This window comes from Thalassophryne amazonica, chromosome 11 (assembly GCF_902500255.1).
Source record: "Thalassophryne amazonica chromosome 11, fThaAma1.1, whole genome shotgun sequence".
Lineage (NCBI taxonomy): Eukaryota > Metazoa > Chordata > Actinopteri > Batrachoidiformes > Batrachoididae > Thalassophryne > Thalassophryne amazonica.
In genome coordinates, this window is record NC_047113.1 from 64,117,680 (window position 1) to 64,140,400 (window position 22,721).

A 22,721-nucleotide genomic window follows, 5' to 3' on the forward strand; every position below is an offset into this window, starting at 1 on the left:
CTAATGAAAAAGTGAGGAAAATTATAAAAATGCATATTATTTTTTGCCTTGTAGTTTCCACCCCCCACCCATCCCCTCATTATTAAAAAAAGGTGGTGGGGGGGCTCCATGGCAAAACATATTGTGAACCACTGGTCTCAGTCTTACATGTATCTTGCAGTGAGGTGAATTATGAGTTGGTGCTATAAATAAATACAATAATAATACATACATACATACAATAATTAATAAATAAATATAAATTTATTTTTTATAACCATTTTTCAGTTTCAGCTTTATTGACATCTGCTGTAAGAGTCACTTTTCTCAATCAGTGTGTTAAAATCACTGATGATGAGTAGTTTCCAGGAGGTTCCATCCTTATATTTATTTTTAATTGAATTATATTTTTGTTAACAAAATATTGTTTCTTGCAATATTCTCCAACATTTTGACAGTCATTCAAAAAAAAAAAAAAAGTGTTAATAGCACATTCTGCAAATTCATCAGTTTCTGCCACAACAGGATTCATACAATGATTAGACCAACTTCTTGGCAATGAAGAAGTCTTTCAGCCTTTTCAGCTGCCAGAAACCAACTGAGAGCAGAATGGACGTCTGCACCACGGCCCACCAAAGCACTTTGCTGTTCGTGTCTTCGCTGATCTGACGAAACATCTCTTCTTTCTCCTGAAAAAGTGGAGACAGTGCAAAAGGACCATATTAAATCGCATTGCAATATTTTCATTTTGTATTCACAGAAGGGAGATCCATCACTTTAGAAGTAATGGATTAGGAACTATGAAAGAACCAAGGTAAGAATATTGTCATTCTGCTTTTAAATTATCAGAACTGTTTGCCTGATTGCTGCATTGTTCTGGCTTCTTCTCCACATAGCATTACACTCAAAATACTTGTACTTTACCCTCTGGTACACCTGCTGCCTGGTAATGTATACCATCTGATCAGTGAGATGGTTGAGGATGTTCTCCAAAGTCTGCATGTTGTCTTTGGTCTTCTTGTCGGTGCTGTGATCGATCACATGCTCTCCCATCTGGACATCCAAATGTAGCTTCTGGGCAGCATAATGGATTTCAAAAAGTCTTTAATGTTAGATTGTAAGATGACAATAGAGTACATGTCGCTGTGTGTTTGTCTACGTATCTCACCAGCCTCTCTCCAGCAAAGACGGAGAATCTCGTGGAGTTGGTTTGGAAGCAAAGGAAGTGCTGACCAGAGGCATGTGCAGTGAAGGTGAATTTGCCAAATTTGCCGTAACGTTTGGTCATCAAAATCTAGATGGCAGGAAAGTTGTGTTATGCAGCAGTTTCTTCAAAAGTGGGTTGGAAAGAAAATGTTTTGATTGTAAAGGGAATATAGGTAGATGCGCCTATGCAGGGGCTGTGATAGGCCTTTACCATGAGCAGGGTATAGGTTCCTGAACCGGTGCCGAATCAGGTTATTTGAACCTTGCCATTTAGCAAACCATTTGACCGTTTGGGAAGTTGCCGCTTCACAATGGAGGTAGCTTGGACACTAAGTACATCAGCTCCAAGGTGAGTTGTAGCTCTGTGCTAATAGATTCTATTCCATGTGCCTTCTACTAGCTGAAATTTCACATCTTCTCTTGAAGAAAATCCTTCTCTCTTGTTGAATCAGAGAAAACTAAAAAATATATATAAAAATAAATCTGCCCTTCCTCATCACTTTTTTTCTGATGTCAAGGTAGATAAAGTAATGTTTTTTTTTTGTGTGTGTGTGGGGGGGGGGCTTACATGGAGAAATGTGGGGGTGTTGAATGGGGAACCTTCCACACCGAAATCAAGTGCTAACCACTTGGCCACCAAACCTGGGTGTGGATATATGGGTGATTCTTTAACTACGGGCACTATTGGCCTTGTAAATGTAATTTCCACCACACCATTGCCTTACAATATAAAGCGCCTTGGGGCAACTGTTTGTTGTGATTTGGCGCTATATACATGTGCTCTGATGTCACTGTTTATCTCCATAGAAACTACCCAAACAATCTTTCATACAAACTGTTTAAAAGGACATTACAGTGTTGTGGTGGAAATTACGGCAAGTGTGGGACAACTACATTTTGTTTAAAAAAATCACAACAGTTGTATGACATTGAATACCCCAATTATGTTTTGATTATTTTACTGATATTTTATTCAGAGATATTTTAAAACATTAGAAAAAACGTTTCTTTACCATTCATTTTTATCATTGAAGATCAAAAGTCTGGGTGTAGGACAAGCACAAAACGGCAATATTTGCATATAATGATGCTGAAAAAAAGGTGAAAAAGTCATCATAGACTACTAGAACAAATTTCTTAACACACTTTCATTGTAAAGATAACTATAAAAGTGTGAAATTTCCCCTTTTTTCTGTTTTTCATACAATATGATCAAAGGACATAATAAGTGCCCGTAGTCTAAGAATCACCCATATATACATATGTGTGTATATACCCACACGCTGTATTTCTTCAGAGTACAATGCTGCTGCCAGACTTTTAACACAAAGTAGAAAGTGGAACAGCGGTGTGCTGTGGCTACCCACAGGCAGTCTGCCACCTGCCATCTCTTGCCCTGCTATTAATGCAACACTTTATCTTTGCACACTTAGGCTTCTGACGTGCCTGAGTGGTCCATGTCTTATGGTAAGGTTCTGTACTCTTGTCTTGGCCCAATACACCAGCCACAGTAGTGATCGGATATTTAGCTGTGATCTGGGTCTCGGTGTGTGGATAGTCGTGTTTGTGGCCGTCACCACAATTCGGTTTTTGGGTGCTCTTAAGTGGATTAACACTACTCGTACATTGTTCTAGATTAGGGTATGGATGCTCACTAATTAGACAACAGACTGTTGCTGTCACTGTTCATGTGTGGTTGTTTGTCCTGGTATGTTGTATGGTTGGGGCCCCGTCTCTTCGGTGTCTCACGTCACAGTTATTGTCTTCACCACTTGTCTCTCTTTCTTGTCTGTCTTTGTGTTGTTTTGATGGTGGGCCCTTGCTGATAGAAGTTGTCAGTTGGTTTTGAGTAGGATGTTGTAGGCTGATCGGAAAGGGCGGATGGGGGTCACACACAACACATTCACTCACGCACTACATACCTTCTGTCTTGCAAGAATAAATTGCATATATGGGTATTAATGTTCATAAATAGTTCTGCCAGTGTGGCATTTACCATTACTATATATGCAGACAAGGGGAAAAAAGAAAAAAAATAACACAAAGAAGAAAGTTTGACCACATTACACCCATTCTGGCGTCCCTTCATTGGCTTCCATTTTTGCCAAATCAGATTTTATCTATAAAACTGTTCATGGCCTGGCTCCTTCCTACCTGGCGGACTTGGTCAAGTCCTATGTGCTGGCGCGGCCCTTGCGTTCACAAGGCACAGGACTTCTGTGTGTTCCAAGGGTGAATAAAAAGTCTATAGGGTATAGAGCCTTCTCTTACCGTGGCCCTGCCCTCTGGAATGATCTACCTGCATCTACAAGTATAAGCAGTCCAACACGGTGGGGACTTTTAAATCAAGATTGAAGACCCACATTTTTAGACTGTCTTATTGTTAATTTTTATGTTGCTTTGCGATTTCTTTTTATTCTACTATGCTTTACCTTTTTACTGTGCTCTTTTCGATTTTAATTCACTTTGTGCTGCTATGATATGTGTGTTGTGTGAAGCGCCTTGAGGTGACTCTGTCGTGAGTTGCACCAGACAATAAGTTTCACCTTTTTCTGTGTTATGAGCTCTTTAATTTGGGATTTTTATGCATTGTTGCAGTGTATTTTTCCATTAATGGCATTTATTCTTTTATTATTGCAGTTCATAACTGTGTGTTTGCAAAGGGGCCAACTCTATAGTTACTGAGAACAATGAAATGATGAGGATTTTTTTTTTTTTTAATTGGTGTTACAGCTGCCCATGGTTGTGGGCAACACAGTGGATTAGTGGTTGGCACTGTTGCCTCACAGTGAGGAGGTCTCAATAATGCCTCCCACCTCTTCCTGTCTGTGTGGAGTTTGTGTGGGTTCCCTCTGGGTGATGCAGTTTCTTCCCACTTCCAAAGACATGCAGGTCAGGGGCATTAGCAACTTTAAATTGACCATAGGTGAGGGTGTGAATGCATGCGTCTGTCTATGTATCAGCCCTCCGATGGGTTGCAGCCTGTCCAGAGTGTACTCCACCTCTGGTCCAGTGACTGCTGGGATACACTCCCGCCGTGACCGTTCATTAGACTAAGCAAGTATAGAAAATGATTGAATGTCCCGGTTGCTCTGTGCTGCCACAGTGGATCCAGTGGAGGCCCAGATTGAGATTTGGCACAAGTTTGGTGCCGAATGTCTTTCGTCACACACTGTAAGTGGTCTCCAGCCAGTTACTAATCAGTACCTACTTTGCTGAACGTATGGGATCAGGTGGTGTGGAGGTTGCGCACATCAGACTGCTTATTTCTTATTGTGAAATCAGGTGGTCATAACTGGCAGGTGTCACTGATGTCTCTTTTTTTTATATATATATTTGCAGAACTGTCACCAGACGGTGACTCAGTATGATTTTTTTGTCTTTATGCAATGGAATTGTGTCGAGTATATTTTCAAACGGTCTTGTTTTATTCAATCTTGCTTCTCAAAATGAATCTGAGCAAATTCTGTTGCACTATCAAATGTTTTAAAAAAAATTTAATTATAGCATAACACTGCAGCATACTTCTAACATTATAAGTGTGATAATTTTTGTACACATTTGCTATATCATGATATATATCAAAAATATAGGTCAAAATATTACAAAAATAAAGTCGTAATTGTATGAGGGAAAAAAAAACTCATTACAGTCTGCAGGGTTATTGCTTCTCATATAAATATCACTAGTTTTTTCTCAAATTACAATGTGATTCTCGTAATATTACAAGTTTTTTTTTCTTATAAAATTACAACTTTATTCTTGTAATATTTTGACTTTATTCTTGTAATATTACGAGTTTTTGCTCATAGAATTACAACTTTATTCTTGTAATATTTTGATTTTATTCTCGTAATATTTTGACTTTATTCTTGTAATATTATGTTTTTTTCTCAAAAATTACAACTTTATTCTTAAAATATTTTGACTTTATTCTTGAAATTAAAAAAAGAAAACTCAATGTGGCCCTAAAACACTGTCGTAGTCACCAAACCTAGGCTTTGGAAATTAAAGAAACTGACAAACTCTCTTCATGCTCCATGTAACCTCTACTACACCTGCTCCTAATTTCCATCATGCATTTATGAAAGTTTAATTCCATGCACTTGTGCTAGGTGGCAGTGTTCAGCTTACCTGACTTATCATTTTGTGTTCACTCCCTACATTTTCCATTGTTTTAGGATTATTATATTATCATATATTAGTATTCATCCTAATGGGATGAATAGAATAGTGTGGATGGATGAACGGACAATGATTGCAGGGAATCACCCAGCCTTACTTCACATGATGCTTTGAAGCATCATGTGAAAGCTTTTAATCAAATAATTTTGCGTTTTGCTCTTGAAGACATCAACCAGCACTCACATGCACACATTTGTATGATAGCTGCCTAGTTTTAAATCTGTCCTGCGAGTCTGCTACCTCATGGTTTGGGTCTCTTATTGTCACAGTGACGCCGAGATGAGGAGAGTGTGTTGGCGAGTTCAGGTCCCATGGCTGCAACAGGAAATAACCTGAAGGTAAGAGACAGTCAGACACGTGTGTGCACATACATGCACATTAGATTAAGCATGTATGGGAAATAGACTTAATCTGTTGGACTTTTCATTAAATTCCTAATATATGGCGTGGTGGTTTTTATGCATCACACATCTCTTTTTTAACAAAAACAATACCATTTTGCATTAATTGGCATTTCTCTTTGTGTTTTTTTGCACAACAACAAATTAGGCGAAACCGAACATTATACCCTAAAAATGCACTTTTAAAAAATGCAGTCAACATAATACTGCCAGTGTTCTATAGTTGCAAATATCACACAGTTTGTTTTTCCAATCACAGGAGAATATTCTGTCTGCAGGACTCACCGGTCACTAGCATGTCTTCGGGAACCTCTTCAATGATGCATTTCTCCTCCTGCTCTCCAAGATCAAAATACATGGCAGCTGCCAGCAGCAGGTAACACTGAAGGAGGAAGCCAGTAACTCCCAAAGCCATGATCACTCTCAACAATGAGATATTCAACCACTCAGATGACCTTTAAGAGGCTGCCACTGCTAAATCCACACTATGCCAGACAGATTATACAACAAATCACATTTAGAGGTTTGTCGTGAACTCCAACCTGCACTCTGTGTGTTTAAATCATGAGGCTTTTAGGGAAATAAACTGTGAGAAAATCACAGGTGCTCCTACCAGTGACGAGACATTCTGCTGGTTTTGTGATTGGCGAATGAGAGTCAGTGACAAAGTACGCTGTATGCTAGAGGTTTTTGATTAGTGCCTGAAGACTATTACACTAAACCTGCAAGACAGTTTAGTGAAGCCTCTCACACAGAATATATTCTTGTAATGTAGCACACAAAGCATTCTCTGCCAGTTTTGTCTTCACTGTAGTATTTAACTAGAACACCGCACTCATAGAGCACAACCCTCCACCAACACTAGTTTCCATTTCCACAAAATTTTAACTTGGAAAAAAAATTCAAGGTCAAAGTGCTGTTAGAAGTGGATTTTCATGAGATAAATTGCATGTTATCAAATGTCAGGAATATTTATTTAGTTCATGCACTTGAATCAAAGTTTTTTTTGTGGTGTTGTCATGTTTATTTTATTGTTTGTTTGTTTGTTTGTTTGTTTTTTTCTACTTTTTCAGCTTCTGAATTATTTTTCACATAATCTTCACAGAACATTGGTTATCTCTGCTGTGCACAATTTGTCATTGCTTTTTGGTTTCCGACTGATAACTGGAAGATAAACAAACAGGCATAAAACTGGAACCTCCATCCAATTTTGGTGGTGTAGGTAAATCCATAACAGAAAAATACGAGGGACTGAGGTACTTTTGATTGAGATATAATGCAAAATACACACCAAATGGGCATTCTAGTGTTAAACTTAAATGGCCACAAAATCTGTAATCTGGATCAGATCCAGATCAAACTTTGTCAGCCAATGGTGAGTGCCAGTCTACACCTCACTTTCAAATATGAGAGTGATTGGGGCACATTTGATTAAGAAATATTGTAAAAAAAAAAATAAAAAAAAGCATTAAATGGGGTTTTCAGTGTTAAATTTAAGTGGCCACAAAATCTGTAATCTGGATCAGATCCGGATCAAAGTTTGTCAGCCAATGGTGGGAGCCAGTCTGCACCTCACTTTCAAATATGAGAGTGATTGGGGCATGTTTGATTAAGATATAATGTCAAATATACATGAAATGGAGTTTTCAGTGTTAAATTTAAATGGCCACAAAATCTGTAATTTGGGTCAGATCCAGATCAAACTTTGTCAGTTGATATAGGTTACCATCTTACATAACACTTTCAAATATGAAAGGAATTTGATATTCTTTGACAGAGTTACGAATTTTTGAAAAGTTGTTCAATGTTAGAGGATAGGGATTTACCCACTTTTCCCAAGATTTTTCGACTTTGGGCTTTGACCTATGACCTTGAAAGGAAATTAATCTTAAGTTAAAAAAAAATCATAACTATATGAACAAGTATGGGCTCCAGGCTGTTCACAAACAGACAAACAAACAGGTGCAAAAACATAACCTCCTCCAACATTGTGGGCGGAGCTAATAAGCTACCAGTGGTGCATGGTGGGAAAATAAAAATCCAATCAAAAGGGAATGATGCTTTTTTTTCAGATGTAACACTGTTGATATTCAATAACCTTGAGATTTCAAATCTTGAGATTGATTAAATTAGCATTTGATGAAATATTTTACATGGTTGTAAAAGTTGTAAGAGTGAACTAAGCAGCACCTTCATTCTATGTGCTGTTCAAATTAGATGTTGAATGGACTGCAGACGCTCAAAGCGTGTTACAATGATTCCTTTTAGCGACCCACCCGCACTGATCTTAACACGTGTTTCCTCTTTATTGACCATATATAAAACACATTCGCCCACTTCATTTATTTATTTGCAGAAAAAAATGTTTCAGCACAAAACCTCTTGCATGTTGAACTGGTGTTTCAGTAACACTGCTGAATACACATTAGCACTGACAGTTTTCATACACTGTGTGCTACAAGTTCAAATCCTGTGTAAAATCTGTTCTTTTGTCTTCATCCCGATTCCATTAATATTACTTTTGGAAATGGCCCAGAATAGTTGACCTTAATTTGTGTCTGGCTTACGTTTGTGTGAGTAGGAACAGTTGAAAATTATCCGATTCCTGTACGCACAGGGTTCCTGGCAGGGTTGGTGGTGGACTTAGCACTCTGACCACTGTAAAAACATTCACTGGGCTCTAAACTGAGCTTTCATCCCACAGAGACTTTCCAGCAACCGCACCTGCTCCTCAACCTAAGCTGACCCTATACACAATGTCATAGAGTTTCTTTCCTTTTTAAAATCATTACAAGATGTAGAGTTTGTAGCTTCATGTCAATTTATTTCCCAATCTTCTGAATGAAAACAGATGAGGGTCGTAATGAACTGCAAATATCTTATAAAGGTGCCTTTCTTAATTCTTTTTGTAATTGTAACAGTTTGACCTACAGTAACATAAAATAATTCATTGTGTTAAGAAGAATTACTTGTATTTAAATGTAATAAAATGTAGCAGCTTTCTTGTGTTTGCAAATTTTTCAGTCAACATTTAACAGTTTTGGGGTCTTCTGGTTTGTACTTCCACCCATTTGTTTACATTTACAGTACTATGGAAATGTTTCAGGCATTTTTAAAATGGCAGATATTTCTTAATTTAGATAAATAAGAAAAAATCTGTGTCCATGCATCACCTTTAAAAAAATATATATACTGTTTTAGGTGATTTCAGGTCATTTATAAGAAAATCAGATTGTTTTTAATTACCTTTTCTTTTTGTTTTAAACAATCATTTTATTATTGTTTTAATCTTGATCAGCAACTGTGAACCTACAACTAAATATAAAAATAATAATAAAATCCTCAAATATTGTGTCTTTTTATTCCAAACTCTCGGCTGCCTACAGCATATGCAAAACAATATTCATATTCAAGACTGGCTTTTTATATTTGTCACACCTCACACAGGTATTATGAGAAATTAGAGAATAATTTTTAAAACTGCATTTTACACTATACACAAAACATCCCGAGACAGTTCTGAAGATCTGCCAACCACTTTGCCAGACTACACCAAATGCTTTCAGAATCATCAGTATGAATTTCGGATGAGATTTTGTTTAATATGTTTGAAAATAATCTTTCAACTTGTATGATTTCTGCAGGAAATCAGTCAGTGGCACAAAAAGAAGATGCGGCCAGAGGAAAACAGGCAAATCCGTTTCACCATATTTAAACTTCAGAACACAGAGCTTTTAGTGTTGTTTCTCCGCCTTCGTCCTTTTCTCCCTTTTCTGGCTTTCCTTTCTTTTTTCTGTCTTCTCTCCATCCTCTCTTTGTTCTCCCTCCTTTTCTGTCGTAGTCATAAACAGTTGTCTGGAAAGCACTTCCTTTGCTGCTCCAGCAGGGGGCACTCTGCTCCATTATTGGCAGGATGCATGAGGATGTAGCGGGTACGTTGTTGCACGCCTACCTCACCACACTTGCCTTTGCATAGGCCCCAGGGCGACCACACTGACACTTCGCAGTCCAGAGGCGTATCTGCACAGAGACGGGGCCGTTACACTCAGACGAACAGTCATCTCGTATGTAATGTACAACCGACTAAGATTTGCAAGACTATACCTTGATCATCATTGTGGGTTTGACTTGCAGTTTAAAATATTGCACAATGCTAAAATACCCTCAGCTGTAATCAGTGAAAGAGTGTGTAGAAAGAATGTGACTTTTTGACCCCTTAGATTAGGTCAAGGTTAGCCGTCTTCGAACTTGTCCAAGGTCTGTGTCCCAAGAATGTTCCCTGTGAATCTGAAGACCCTTGGCAGTAATAGAACTGGCGTTATGCTGAGCACAGACAGACAGATGGACACAAAGTCTTCGCAATACTCGATGGTCATATTTTGGCCCCGGGGAAAAATTAAGGTTACAGTTTTGTTACCACAAATACCACTGTACAAAACACTAATCATCGGTTCAATTCTTATACTTCAATTACATTTTAGTATCTAAACTTAAGTAAATTACATTTCAATTTTTTTTTCAATTTATTTTCATTTATATAGCACCAAATCACAACAGAGTTGCCTCAAAGCGCTTCACACAGGTAAGGTCTAACCTTACCAACCCCCAGAGCAACAGTGGTAAGGAAAAACTGCCTCCTATATTAATATTTAGGTTTTTAGAAGTTAACTCCTATAATATTATGTAGTAACTATATTTCTTGTATATATTGTTTATTACCCTGACTGTGTACATGATGTCCTTTTTCTTGAGCCACTTGGGTTGGTAGGGAGAGTTTCCATGGGATAAAAAAGCTTTTCAACCGTCCCTGGTTCCCAAGACCAGGCACCTAAGTGGCTCTACTCTACTCTATTCTACTCTTCTATTCTACTCTTCTTTTTTTTTTTTTTAGATATTTAGATATACCTTAGTATACACTAGTAGAGTTCTACCTTAGAATTGTAATGTATTATAGAAGAAATACCTTACTGAATTTTCATGCACATTTTTACCCGAGGCAAAAATATGGCCATCGGGTATTGCGAAGACTTTGCGTCCATCTGTCCATCCGTCCGTCTGTCCATCTGTGCTCAGCATAACTCCAGCCGTATTAGTGCCAGGGTCTTCAAATTTACAGGGAACATTCTTGGAACATAGACCATGGACAAGTTCAAAGATGGCTAACCTTGACCTATTTTAAGAGGTCAAAAGGTCACATTCTGTTTCCTATTTTTATGCTCATATGGCCAAGGTATTTTACGGTATTTTAGTATTGCATTATATTTATTCATGCATAGTTCATTTTTAGCAATATGTGGCACTGGACACTGCTCAAATTGACTCTGCACTTTACACTCTACTGCAGCAGATCTCTGCAGCATTCAATGCCTTGCTAAAAGATACCTCAACTGTGATGCATGGGTTCACCCAGGGAATCTATATCTTATGTTCGTCTGTCTCTTTGTCCACCTCCATACTGCTGTGTGGTCGTCAACAACTGATATGTGTTACATACTTATTTGGCCGGTTAAGATAAGAAAAACAGGAGGATGTGAGAAGCTACAGAAGCTGTATGGATGGAACAAGTGACGGAACATGCAAGGAAAGGAAAGAGGAGCTTGACTTTGATGACTCACTTCTTCATGTTTGTCCATTACAAACAGGAGAGAAAGTATTCACGTCTTTTTTTTTTAATCAGCATTAGATTTCACAGTTTAAATGTTTTGCTGGTGATTAATAAAGAGTCAGACTCATCTTTCTTTCCCTGAGGAGAAGGTAGGAGAAGACAGAGGGATGAATGATGAAAGAGGGGGATAATTAGATAGCATGGTGGTTTGGGTGGAGTAAATGGCCAAGAGAAGGAAATCCCAATGGATTTTTGGCCTCTTTTTGTTTGTCGCCAGATAGTCAGGGAAACCAGTTTGTAGTCGGTGATGCTGAGACGAACTTAGTCACCCCAAACGATGAATCTGTTTACTGTACCGTTGGTTTTACTGCCAGGTTGACACAATATCTGTTCCTTCCCCAACTCCCACACTGTTTCCTCATCAAGTCCTCTGTTTAGACCTTCTGCGGTGGACGATGTTTTCCTAAACTCTTTTTCATACAGAAAAACAGCAGTCACCCAGACAGGTTGTTTTTCGTGTTGACTTTGACACACTGTCCATCTTTATTTTTACAGGCTGTTCTGCTTTTATATATATTCGGGTCACGTACCAAATGCTGTTGTACAATTTTGTACAACAGCAAGTTTGCTGTTGTCAAATAAAGTTTGCATTGTCAAATGAAAGGCATCAGAGATGTGATACATGCCCTGCACACTCTACACACTACAATATAAATGTACACATAAATATATATTTCTGTAATGGTGTTTTAGACTATGTGTGACTTCATCATATGACTTCTCTGTAACTTCATTTTCATGTTATTCATACCAATCAATGACAAATATTTTGATGATCAATATATGACTTAACCCATCTAGGCTTCTTGGTTGTTGAGATACACAAAAGGTGTTTTTTTTTTTTATACCATGTTTTGCCTGACCTTTGTCCAAATTTCTCTAAAATCTAATCACCTCTGGATGTCTATCCAAGTAATATTCCCACCATGTTTGATTCATCCAGGCTTTTTGGTTGTTGAGATATACAAAAGTGAACTTTTGACCAAACTACTGCAAAATCTTACAACCTCTAGATAACTAACCAATTATTATCCTCAAGTTTCACAACATGCAGCTAATTTACACTCTGAGTAAATGTAATATGATGATAAAATTGATTCCCCAATGTGATCATATTGTACATATTTTCTGCAGAGTTAATTTAACACTAAAAACATTACTGTGTGCATTTTTCCACTGGATACCTATGACGGCATTTTAGGGCCACATCATTTTTGTTTGTTTGTTTTTTTAGACTATGAGCATAGTCATAATATTATGAGAATTAAGTCATAATTTTATGAGAAAAAACTCATAATTTTATGACAAAAAACCTTGTAATATTACACGAATAATGTCATAATATTATGAGAATAGTCGTAATTTTATGAGAACAAAACTGATAATTTTATGAGAAAAAACTTGTAATATTACAAGAATAATGTCATAATATTAAGAGATTAAAGTCATAATTTTATGAGAAACTCGTAATATTAAGAGAATAAAGTCATAATTTACGAGAATAAAATCATAATTTTATGAGAAAAAACTCATAATTGTATGACAAAAACCTGTAAAATTACGAGAATAATGTCATAATATTATGAGAAAAGTCGTAATTTTATGAGAAACTCGTAATATTGTGAGAATAAAGTCATACTATTATGAGAATAAAGTTGTAATTTTATGAGAAAAACTTGTAAAACTACGAGAATAAAGTCATAATATTACGAGAATATACTTGTAATTTGAGAGAATAAAGATGGAATTTTTTGAGAGAAAAACTCTGCATCTCAAACTGAGATCTGTGGAGCGCTTTGGGAAGTTGTACTTCAGTATAGGTTTTACAAATAAGGAAATACATAGATGATACATACCATAGATACGTCATAGATACCAAAGGCGTTACTAGCATTTTTTTTCTTACTGTCCTACACTAATTTGATTTTCGTGGTTTCTATTTGAGAGAAGTCAAGTTCATGTTTAGGGTTACATGTGTGTGTATATGTATATATGCATTTATTATATATGTATTTATTTATTGTTGTGCTTCCGCTATGGTCATGTTTGTAATTTATTTATTTATTTATTTTTGTCATAGTGTTTGTACAAGAAATATTATATAGATGTAATCACCCATGAAATGCTGAGCAAGGAGTAGTAATATGAATGCTTTTTAGTTGTATTTGTGTTGATGTGTCAACAAGCTGTTCTGTAAACAGCCAAAAACAGATGCCAGTAATTTCCGGAGCAGGTCATGTTAAATTGCTATATATATATATATTTCAAACAATGAGAAATTGCTTGGGAGTGTTTTCTCTGTGAAGTTTCTTGTTTTGACAGTGATTTGGTAACGCAGTTTGGAAAAATAGTCTTCTCAAAACAAAGTGGCACATTTAAAAAAAAAACCTCACACAAGCTCATTGAGTCCTTAAAGCTTTTTATTGATTTCCCAATTTAGATATATAGAATGACTGGATTGAGTGAGTATAGCACTTTGTGAATCTATTTCTTGTGTACGTTTATTCCAAAGGTCAGACATTTCTGTTAAAGAAACATTTTCATACACTATGTTGATGTTTTTTGTGGTAGAATCACAAGACGTTTTTATTGTACATTGCATGTAGCAGTTAGGGCCCCTTCACACATAGTGCAAATTTGGTCATATTTGGTTGTGCATAAAGTGCACATGGAGCAGGAATTGTATGCAAAACGTGTAATTTCGTAGTTGCTTCCAACGCCTCCTGAAAGAACATGCGTGTGGGCTGTGAGCGATGTGCCGCATGACCAATACAAGCCAACAGTATGACAAATACACCACTTTCAGTCACGTATCAGCAGAAATACGCTGTACCAAACACTGTTTTGTCAGGTATTACAGCACTTTCTTTTCGTTTTTTAGAAAATACGTTTATCTGCTTGTTGATTTTAGCCATTTCACACTCTTGTTACAAGACAATGATTGTAGCGCAGTGGTAAAGTTTCTGTCTGGTAATCAGAGTGTGTGCTTTTTATTTAACCAGGGTTATTTAACTGTGGGCTTCTGTATTGTGTCCTTTTTATGTATTATTTATATCAACCCAGTGATATTCACTAATTATACAGCTGGTTTTAATTTTATTTTCCTCCCCATCAGCGGCGTGATGTGGTGCACCTCGTCCCATGGAACATAGTATGAGCAGCTGCAGCGGCTCATACTGTGTTCCTGCTTGAAAGACACCGTCACGTGCATGAACCGTCACACCAGCATTGTGCACGCCTGCCCGTCAGCGCTCATATGAGCTCTACCGCTGTGAGTCGCCCTGAGTTGTACGTATTCGCACTATATGTGAATGGCCCCTTACAGTTAGACAATCCAGCCACTCGGAGTAGTTAGTGGCCAGGCAGTCCAGGAAGCAGTCGAAGGAGTATTTTAGCAAATGTAGATGTTTTTGATGGTGGGAAAAAACCTGAGTGCCCAGAGGAAACCCCTGCAGACATGAGATGAATATGCAAACTCCTCACAGAAAGGAAACTGGGAACTGGTGGAGTTAAACTTCAGCCAAGAGTGTTAACCACCTTTCCAATGTGCTTCCCAGTAAGTTGGTCAGTTGACCATTTCTGATTCTGTGAATTCCTCCAACTTACTTATGAGCTGGTCTTCGATCTCGTTTCCTGTTGGCAGTTGATTGGACTGTGTGAGCTCCAGTGGAAGACTGATGATCTGATTGGTTTTCTTTATCTTTGTTAGTGTCACTTTGGCAATGGGTGGGAGGTGCTTCAGGCGGGGATAGTAGAAGGAGTTTGCAGGGTGACTAGGGAAGGAGGAGGTAATCTGTGAAGAAGAAAAATGTCAAGGAATGAAGGCGTGGTTCAATGAAAATCTATTGCTGGTGGAAATTATGGGACATTAGTCCTTTTTATATGTTGCTCAATATACATTTAATTCCATTTGATATCTATCTTAATACATTGCTATGAGGCTTGGATGTTTACCAGTGACTTAAGACAACAACTGGATGTGTTTGCTACTCGGTCTCTTCTGTGAATCGCTGGGTGCCGCTGGAGTGAGTTTGTGTCAAATGATCAGTTGTCTGTCTGGATCTTTGCTATTCAGGACCTAAGGGGGTTTTGTGATGTTGTGAATGCGTGGCGATGCTCCCACACTTGGCTTGACTTGACGTTTGATTTTTGACACAATCAAAGATAATATCCATATGTCCACTTAGCACTGCACCATTCGTAACCCTCTAGATACAAGACCTTTGGTGTTCTTTGGTGAGTTCTTCTCGTCCAGAGATGAGACTCAAAACAGCTTTTCCCCCTTCCCTTCTGTTGGAAGGCATCAGCAGAATCACTTCCATGGAGTATAGAAACAAGAGGTCTTCTTTTCCAGTGCAGAGTTTTGCAAAGATTCTTCACAACAGCTGATGTGCCACTCTCGCTACCAATCCCCCAAAAAGTAGTTATCTGTAGGCTGGAGGACCACCTACAGTCTCCTTATGCAGCTTATTGTCAATGCCAGGATGTGCACACACAAAATAGAGTGTCTTTGTTACTAGATCTCTTTGGAGGATCCTTGGGTACCATTGAAATGGTTTTGTGCCAAACAAGTTTACTTAGAAATACTCAGATGATTCTTCCTATTTGCATTGTGAAGGAATATCAGCTACATCATTCAGACATTGTGACGTGTTTGTCTGGGCAAAAGCTAGCATGCAGGTATCTCATTGTTGAAGACCTCTGGCAATGGAAAAAGGTCAAAGCCCATGTATCATCTGGTTTCAATAGACAGGTGGTTACTTTCAGGAGGTGCAAAGGGACTGGTTCTTTGTCTGAGAGGTTGCCAAGGTGGCTTGGTGACAGCATTGGTGCATGCTCCCACACCTGACCTGACCTAAGATTATTTAGCATTCATAACTTGCCATGTCTATAATCCACAGTTTGCTAGTCTAAAAGGAAATCACAGCTATTTTCAATCCTTTCCTGGGGTTCTTTGTCTTTTATTCTTTCTAGAGACTGGTCCATTGAAACATCAAGCTGACTGTCAGCACAGAGAGCATTCTGATAAATTAAAACATCGCTCTACATTTTCACATTATAATAACTATGTGGGATTTCGAAAAATCTTCAAGTAAGCCTTTAAAGAGTCATTCTTTTCTATTTATCCATTAAGGATTTACCAGTTTTGGACTTCTATTTGACTAGACGTTGCAACTTACCCAGGCTGACCCACCTGTATGATTTTATCCTGTGGGATTGTCTCAAAGTTGGGAGAAGAGAAAGTGAACCCGCTGTCAGTTCCTGCATCATACGGAAAAAGGTCTAGTGACACATTCTCTTTCCAGTGGTTGCCATCACAAAGGTCAATGCTGTCCACACCCACAAACCAGTCTGGGCTGGGAACGATGCGCACAATAAAAGACAGCTGGAGATGGAGAGAAGGAAGTGGAGCGTAGGGTAGGAGATTGGACACAGAAAGATCAAGATTAGGGAAACTTTATTTTATGGCTCATACCAAGGAATTTGGTTGTCAATGAGTTAATCTTCAGGCTGTGTCATCTGGTAATCTAACAACATACCAACACACCATATTTCATGACCAGAGTTTTGTTTTGGGAAGAAGAAATTCTGTCTCTACCTGGCCTTGTTCCATTAATGTAACATTGACACCACACCTAGCGTATGTCCCATCTCTTCCTCCTCATGTCCAAATTTGCTCAGATATGTCACCAACTTTATGACCTACTCAGAGACTCATCAAGAAAGCCAACTCCTGCAGAGGTTTAGATCATTAGTAGCAGTGTACATTAGGCTTATGTCATTTTGGAAACTGGCTTTAGGGTGCATCATGTAGGGTGTTGGGGGGGCAGTCTGCAATTGTGTTTTATAGCATCATTATCCCTTTTTTCTGCATTAAATTAGGTAAAGAGACTTACAAAGATCAAGTTTTTGATGAGCAGTTGCAGTTTAGAGCAGTCATAACACAAGATGTTGCTGTGGGTAATGGTAAAATAAAGTTGCAGATTTTGTTTTCTTTCCAGCCAGAACCCTATTTTAATAGTGTTTGGCCCTACTGACTGTTTGTCCTAATTGCAGTTTATCCACCAACTTTGTTGCAGAACCATAACAACACAATAGTCATAACAGAAACAAGTCATTACAGCAGCATTTATAGGACCATCAACCCGCGCAATCACGCACAGCTTGTAAAACGTGGTGTTAAATTGACTGTGAACATGCTGTAAATGATCATTACAATTTTAAAACCATTGTCTGTTACTGAGACATTTATACTATCCAGTTTTTGAGACATTTTTTATTTCCAGTTGAGTGAGTTATAAAATTGTTCAGCTGGAAACCTGGTGGCTCCATGCACTTGAATTTAAAGTTTCTTAAAATTATTCTGTTTTGGCATTATTCTCTTGTTATAGTTAAAAGTTAGACTGTTTGACTTCTCCCTTGTTTTCAGTCGGGGTCACCATAGCCGGTGGATCTACATGTTGACTTGGCACAAGTTTAAGGCTGGATGCCCTTTCTAACGCAACTCGTATTACTCAGACAATGTGAAGAGGCGGATTTTAAACCAGGAAACCTCTGCACTGAAAACAAGCGCACTTAATCACTTGGTCACCACCCCTGCTGCTGCTGTTATAATAATAATAATAATAATAATTATTATTATTATTATTATTATTATTACTGCGACAGACTGGCGTCCTGTCATGGGTGTACCGCGCTTGCACCCTATGGCTGCTGGGATAGGCTCCAGCTCCCCACGACCCTTAATTGGACTAAGCGGTAGAAGATGAATGAATGAATGAATTATTATTATTCCCTGTGTTAGCTGGCTAATTCTGATGCAGTAAATATTCTCTGGCACTTTTATTTTGGAATTTTGTCCGTGTTTGTTCATGTAACTTAACTTCCTGATTCTGACCTTCCGGGTTCATGTGTCCATCCTGTGTTTGTTTGCCTTTATAACCACCATTAGAGCATTTCCTCCTTGCCAGATTGTCTAGATTCTTTCCTGTTTTCTCATATTCTAATTACCAGTATTTTCCAGTATTTTTACCTGTTGCAGACCCTCTCTGCCTAGAGTTTTTGCCTGCCATCTTAGAGTTGTTTGGCTGATATGATAAATCTCTGGGCACTGATCTACTGCTTGTAACCCTGCCTGTTCAGCAGAGAGACCCTTGTTTATCGGCGTGATTGCCCATGCACCTGTCTGATTCATGACCAAGTCTGTTACCTGCTGTGGGACAGTACACCTGTTTTTACCTGCCTTCTGTTATGTTCTTTGCGTAGGGATCCTCTTTGATCGGCCCTTTACAGTGTCTAGTGATAATAAGATGCTATCGTAACTGATAGGATTGATGAATAGGACAAATTAGACATTTAGAGTGTGCTTGGAGCTCAAACCCTACATTGTGTGCTTTCATGTTCTACAGTTCCCTTGAAAAGTATTGGAACACTTGGTATTTCACATATTTTAATTTGTTTATGCCATTTCATATGCAAAAAATACCATCACCTCCCCCACAAGACCTCAACCTTCCAACACCTGGAATACATGAACATTTCCAAGTCACTGAATATGTGTTGGACTTTATTTACATCAGTTATGAAGGAATACAAACGGTGTGGCACTCTATGGTAAATCTGTGTGGAGTAGTGACTGTGCAAGAAGGAGAAGAGTGAGGAAAGCCACCAGGACAACCAGACAACCCAGAAGAAGTTATAGGCTTCTGTGGCTGTGACTGAAGAAATTGTACACAGTGCATGTTTTGCATTTTGTATCACCAGTTATACAGCTTCATGTTTGAAATAGCATAAACAAATTAACGTGTGAAATACCAAGTGTTCCAATACTTTTGGAGGACACTGTCGTATGGACTTGTGCTTAGCAACACACATTTCAACAACAACAAAAATTTGCATCTGTTTCACGGTCCATTTTTTTATACAAACCCCTAAATTCAATCCAGAGGTTGTGATGCAGGTGTACTATCAGCACCACCCGTATTATTATGTATTACACAGTATTATGTTTCGATAACGAAACATATCTTTACTATCCTTAATAGTCTGCTGGCGTGCTGGTCGTGCACCTGCCTTACAACATTTTGAAGCTGCCCATGCATCTGTTTAATATTTTGTAATGTTGAGCAGTTTTTCCTGAAATATGTCTCACTCAGCATAAATCCACAGAGCAATCCTTCATGACTATGACTCAAAATGGCATGATACTGTGTTTCTGAGCTACAGTGACTTACATAGGAGTGTCTGGCAAAGACCTCAAACTCAGTATTCATCTGGCCAGTGCCCCCCAAAACAGCGGGAGCAGAGAGGATCCCATAAATGCTCTGGATACGTTCTCCGGCCTCTTCGACCTCCTTCATGAGTGTCCAGGCCTCTCCTTTCTCTGCAAACTCCCTCACTCCATTGCTGGCAAACTCATTACGTTGCCACATATGGTAGTCGGAGCTGTGAGTGACCCCTAAACCAAAAGGAAAAGGAAAAGGGTGGAGAAAGTTGTTGGAGCACGTATTGGCCTGCAGTTTTGCAAAGAGAGTTGTAAGATGATTTATATAGACATATTTGTTATTTGACCAGTAGTAGCATCCTGTAGACTTACCAATAAGATTTGACCATTGTGCTGGGGGGCGGTAGACAGGATACTGCTTAGGGAAAGCTGCCCGGGTCCATTTTCCAGCAAATGTCAGGCTGTACTGGGCGATGTCTGAAGCCGTGCAAGTGGGCACATCGGTAGGGACAGGCATTGAAAGCACACCGTGGCCCAAGAAGCTCATGGTCAGAACCAACATCGGGACAATTATACGGGAAACTTCTTCAAAATTACAGAAGCTTCTTGTTGCATCCTTCATAGTGGGGGCTTAATGGAGGATTCTAAAAAAAAGAAGAAAAATATGTGATTTCCATTGCTAATGCATTTGCAAACTTCCACATGAGAATCAAAATCTGCTCTCTGTGCATGTGCAGGTGTTTGTCGGTTTAGCAGCACAGCTTTAGTCTGATTTGCAGTTCAAGAGCATTAATTAGAGCAAAACGTTGTGTCAGTGCCAATCTTAACAAGGGGGGTGAGTCAGAGCGGAAGGTTTCCACTGAATCATTTTTCCACAGAATTTACCTATAAATGTGGTCAAACAGTACTACAGTCGTGGAACTTATTTTAGATCCATTTGGTTTTCAGTGGCAGCCTGATTTGTTCTGCAATTTTTTTATTGGTCAGGGCCAAAAATATTTCAATATTGATAAACTTAAAGAAAAAGCATACTGGAAGCAAATAATTATTACAAAGTTGCAGTATGGACTGCCTGTTTAATCTGAGGATAACTACATCCAAACTTGGTGAATAGTGTAGGAATTATAGCATTGTTATATTTGGTTTCCACTTTTTGAGAGAATCAAGGCATAGTTTAATTTAATTTAATCTTTATTTAACCATGTTAGTCCCATTGAGATCAAGACCTCTTTTGCAAGGAGGACCTGGACAATTATAAAGTTTCCAATTAACCTAACCTGCATGTCTTTAAATGTGGCTGGAAACAGGAACACCCGGAGAACATGCAAACTCCACACAGAAAGGCCACAGGTGGGAATCAAACCCATAAGCTTCATGCTGTGAGGCAACAGTGCTAACCACTAAGGCACCATGCTGCCGGTGATCGGAGGCTGGCCTCAAAATGTAAAATCCAAGCTTGAATTTTACCAGATTATATGTGGGAGACTGTGAGCTCATATTTGTTTGCTACATGATAAAATAAGAAAACATTGAAAAAGTGAAAATATTTGCAGACTTTACTGTATGAAAAACACATTTACATACATTTATAAAACAGACTGTAATTTAGGGGTAATCCATGTAAATTAGGTCAAATCCATGAATGTACTTATATATATTTATATTCATATTTATAGATTGTGAAAGTAGATGCACTGAGTGTTTGACATGTAGACAGCTGGTCACAAAACTGTCTTCTGTGCATACTTGCAAGATTTTGCATTATGCTGTAGTGCAAAATAAAATATAAAAGTCATGCAAAACACAAGACAAAAATTATATCTACACCCACACTGATTTGGCACGTGTTTGGACACAAATTTTGACAATATTTCCTTGGAAATAAATAAGCATGCTTGCAGCCACTTACCTGCACTGAAAAATCCAAATGCAAGTATTTTTATACCAATGTGCAGTGATAAGACATAGAGCTACTCACTGATGCTACTCAGGCTTCCGGATCAATGATGGAGGGCTTGTAGATGTGTGGGGTGGTAATAAGCTGCAGGTGAGGAGAAGGGGAGAGGAGAGCAGTGGATGCGGCTGTCGGGAAGTGTGACTGGGAACTTCTAAGTGTTCTTTCTCCTATTTATGCCTTCTAGGAAGTCCCCCCCCCCCCCCTCCTGCTCCCATTTTGTTCCACTCCCACCTTCAGTTTTGTTTTGTGTTTCCCCCCCTCAACCTCATGAGATGATTGCCAGTGACTTCCCTGTTCCCCTCATGCCCTTTAAATTTGGCTTCCGCTTCTCTCTCTCTCCTGCTCAATATCAGTTACACATTATGGGTACTGTAATTTCTTTAGCAGTAATGTCAGTGATATACAGTAGTGTTCAGAATAATAGTAGTGCTATGTGACTAAAAAGATTAATCCAGGTTTTGAGTATATTTCTTATTGTTACATGGAAACAAGGTACCAGTAGATTCAGTAGATTCTCACAAATCCAACAACACCAAGCATTCATGATATGCACACTCTTAAGGCTATGAAATTGGGCAAGCATCATGATATGGGCATGTTTCTCCTACTATGGTGTTGGGCCTATATATCGCATACCAGGTATTATGGATCAGTTTGGATATGTCAAAATACTTGAAGAGGTCATGTTGCCTTATGCTGAAGAGGACATGCCCTTGAAATGGGTGCTTCAACAAGACAATGACCCCAAGCACAGTAGTAAATTAGCAAATTCTTGGTTCCAAACCAACAAAATTAATGCCTCGCAGATGTGAAGAAATCATGAAAAACTGTGGTTATACAACTAAATACTAGTTTAGTGATTCACAGGATTGCTAAAGAAGCAGTTTGAACATAATAGTTTTGCATTTGTAGCATCAACAGCAGATGCTACTATTATTGTGAACACCCCCTTTTTCTACTTTTTTTACTAACAGCCCGATTTCATAGCCTTAAGAGTGTGCATATCATGAATGCTTGGTCTTGGTGGATTTGTGAGAATCTACTGAATCTACTGGTACCTTGTTTCCCATGTAACAATAAGAAATATACTCAAAACCTGGATTA

At 38.4% G+C, this 22,721-nt stretch overlaps 2 protein-coding genes and 1 long non-coding RNA gene across 3 annotated transcripts; 1 reads left to right on the forward strand and 2 right to left on the reverse strand.

Moving 5' to 3' along the window:
- Nucleotides 1–314: 314 nt before the first annotated feature.
- On the reverse strand, nucleotides 315–6,269 carry si:ch211-255i20.3 (transmembrane emp24 domain-containing protein 11). The gene is made up of 5 exons (XM_034181681.1): nucleotides 6,057–6,269; nucleotides 5,611–5,702; nucleotides 1,148–1,273; nucleotides 904–1,053; nucleotides 315–668 (listed from the first exon to the last, which is right to left on the reverse strand). The coding sequence occupies exons 1-5, from the start codon at nucleotides 6,184–6,186 to the stop codon at nucleotides 519–521; spliced, it is 648 nt and encodes a 215-aa protein (XP_034037572.1). The 5' UTR covers nucleotides 6,187–6,269; the 3' UTR covers nucleotides 315–518.
- Nucleotides 736–6,139, forward strand: LOC117520353. The gene is made up of 4 exons (XR_004563622.1): nucleotides 736–793; nucleotides 1,151–1,232; nucleotides 5,640–5,708; nucleotides 6,031–6,139. It is a non-coding gene; the product is annotated as an uncharacterized LOC117520353 (long non-coding RNA).
- Nucleotides 6,270–9,115: 2,846 nt separating the features above from the next.
- spon2b (spondin 2b, extracellular matrix protein) lies at nucleotides 9,116–21,812 on the reverse strand. Its single transcript, XM_034182138.1, has 6 exons — nucleotides 21,639–21,812; nucleotides 20,033–20,304; nucleotides 19,671–19,894; nucleotides 16,631–16,822; nucleotides 15,043–15,229; nucleotides 9,116–9,791 (listed from the first exon to the last, which is right to left on the reverse strand). Exons 2-6 carry the CDS (start codon nucleotides 20,280–20,282, stop codon nucleotides 9,613–9,615), a joined length of 1,032 nt encoding a protein of 343 aa, XP_034038029.1. The 5' UTR covers nucleotides 20,283–20,304; nucleotides 21,639–21,812; the 3' UTR covers nucleotides 9,116–9,612.
- Between the last annotated feature and the right edge of the window lie 909 nt (nucleotides 21,813–22,721).

What these genes read in the sequence shown, in the direction of transcription:
- si:ch211-255i20.3 (XM_034181681.1), bottom strand. Translation starts at nt 6,186, where the DNA reads ATGGCTTTGGGAGTTACTGGCTTCCTCCTTCAGTGTTACCTGCTGCTG. An exon ending in TAAGAGACCCAAACCATGAG is followed by an intron (nt 1,274 to 5,610) that starts GTAGCAGACTCG and finishes CCTGCCATCTAG; the next exon opens with ATTTTGATGACCAAACGTTA. An exon ending in TCTTTGCTGGAGAGAGGCTG is followed by an intron (nt 1,054 to 1,147) that starts GTGAGATACGTA and finishes TATGCTGCCCAG; the next exon opens with AAGCTACATTTGGATGTCCA.
- spon2b (XM_034182138.1), bottom strand. Translation starts at nt 20,282, where the DNA reads ATGAAGGATGCAACAAGAAGCTTCTGTAATTTTGAAGAAGTTTCCCGT. An exon ending in ACAATGGTCAAATCTTATTG is followed by an intron (nt 19,895 to 20,032) that starts GTAAGTCTACAG and finishes CTTTTGGTTTAG; the next exon opens with GGGTCACTCACAGCTCCGAC. An exon ending in TCTTTGCCAGACACTCCTAT is followed by an intron (nt 16,823 to 19,670) that starts GTAAGTCACTGT and finishes CTCCATCTCCAG; the next exon opens with CTGTCTTTTATTGTGCGCAT.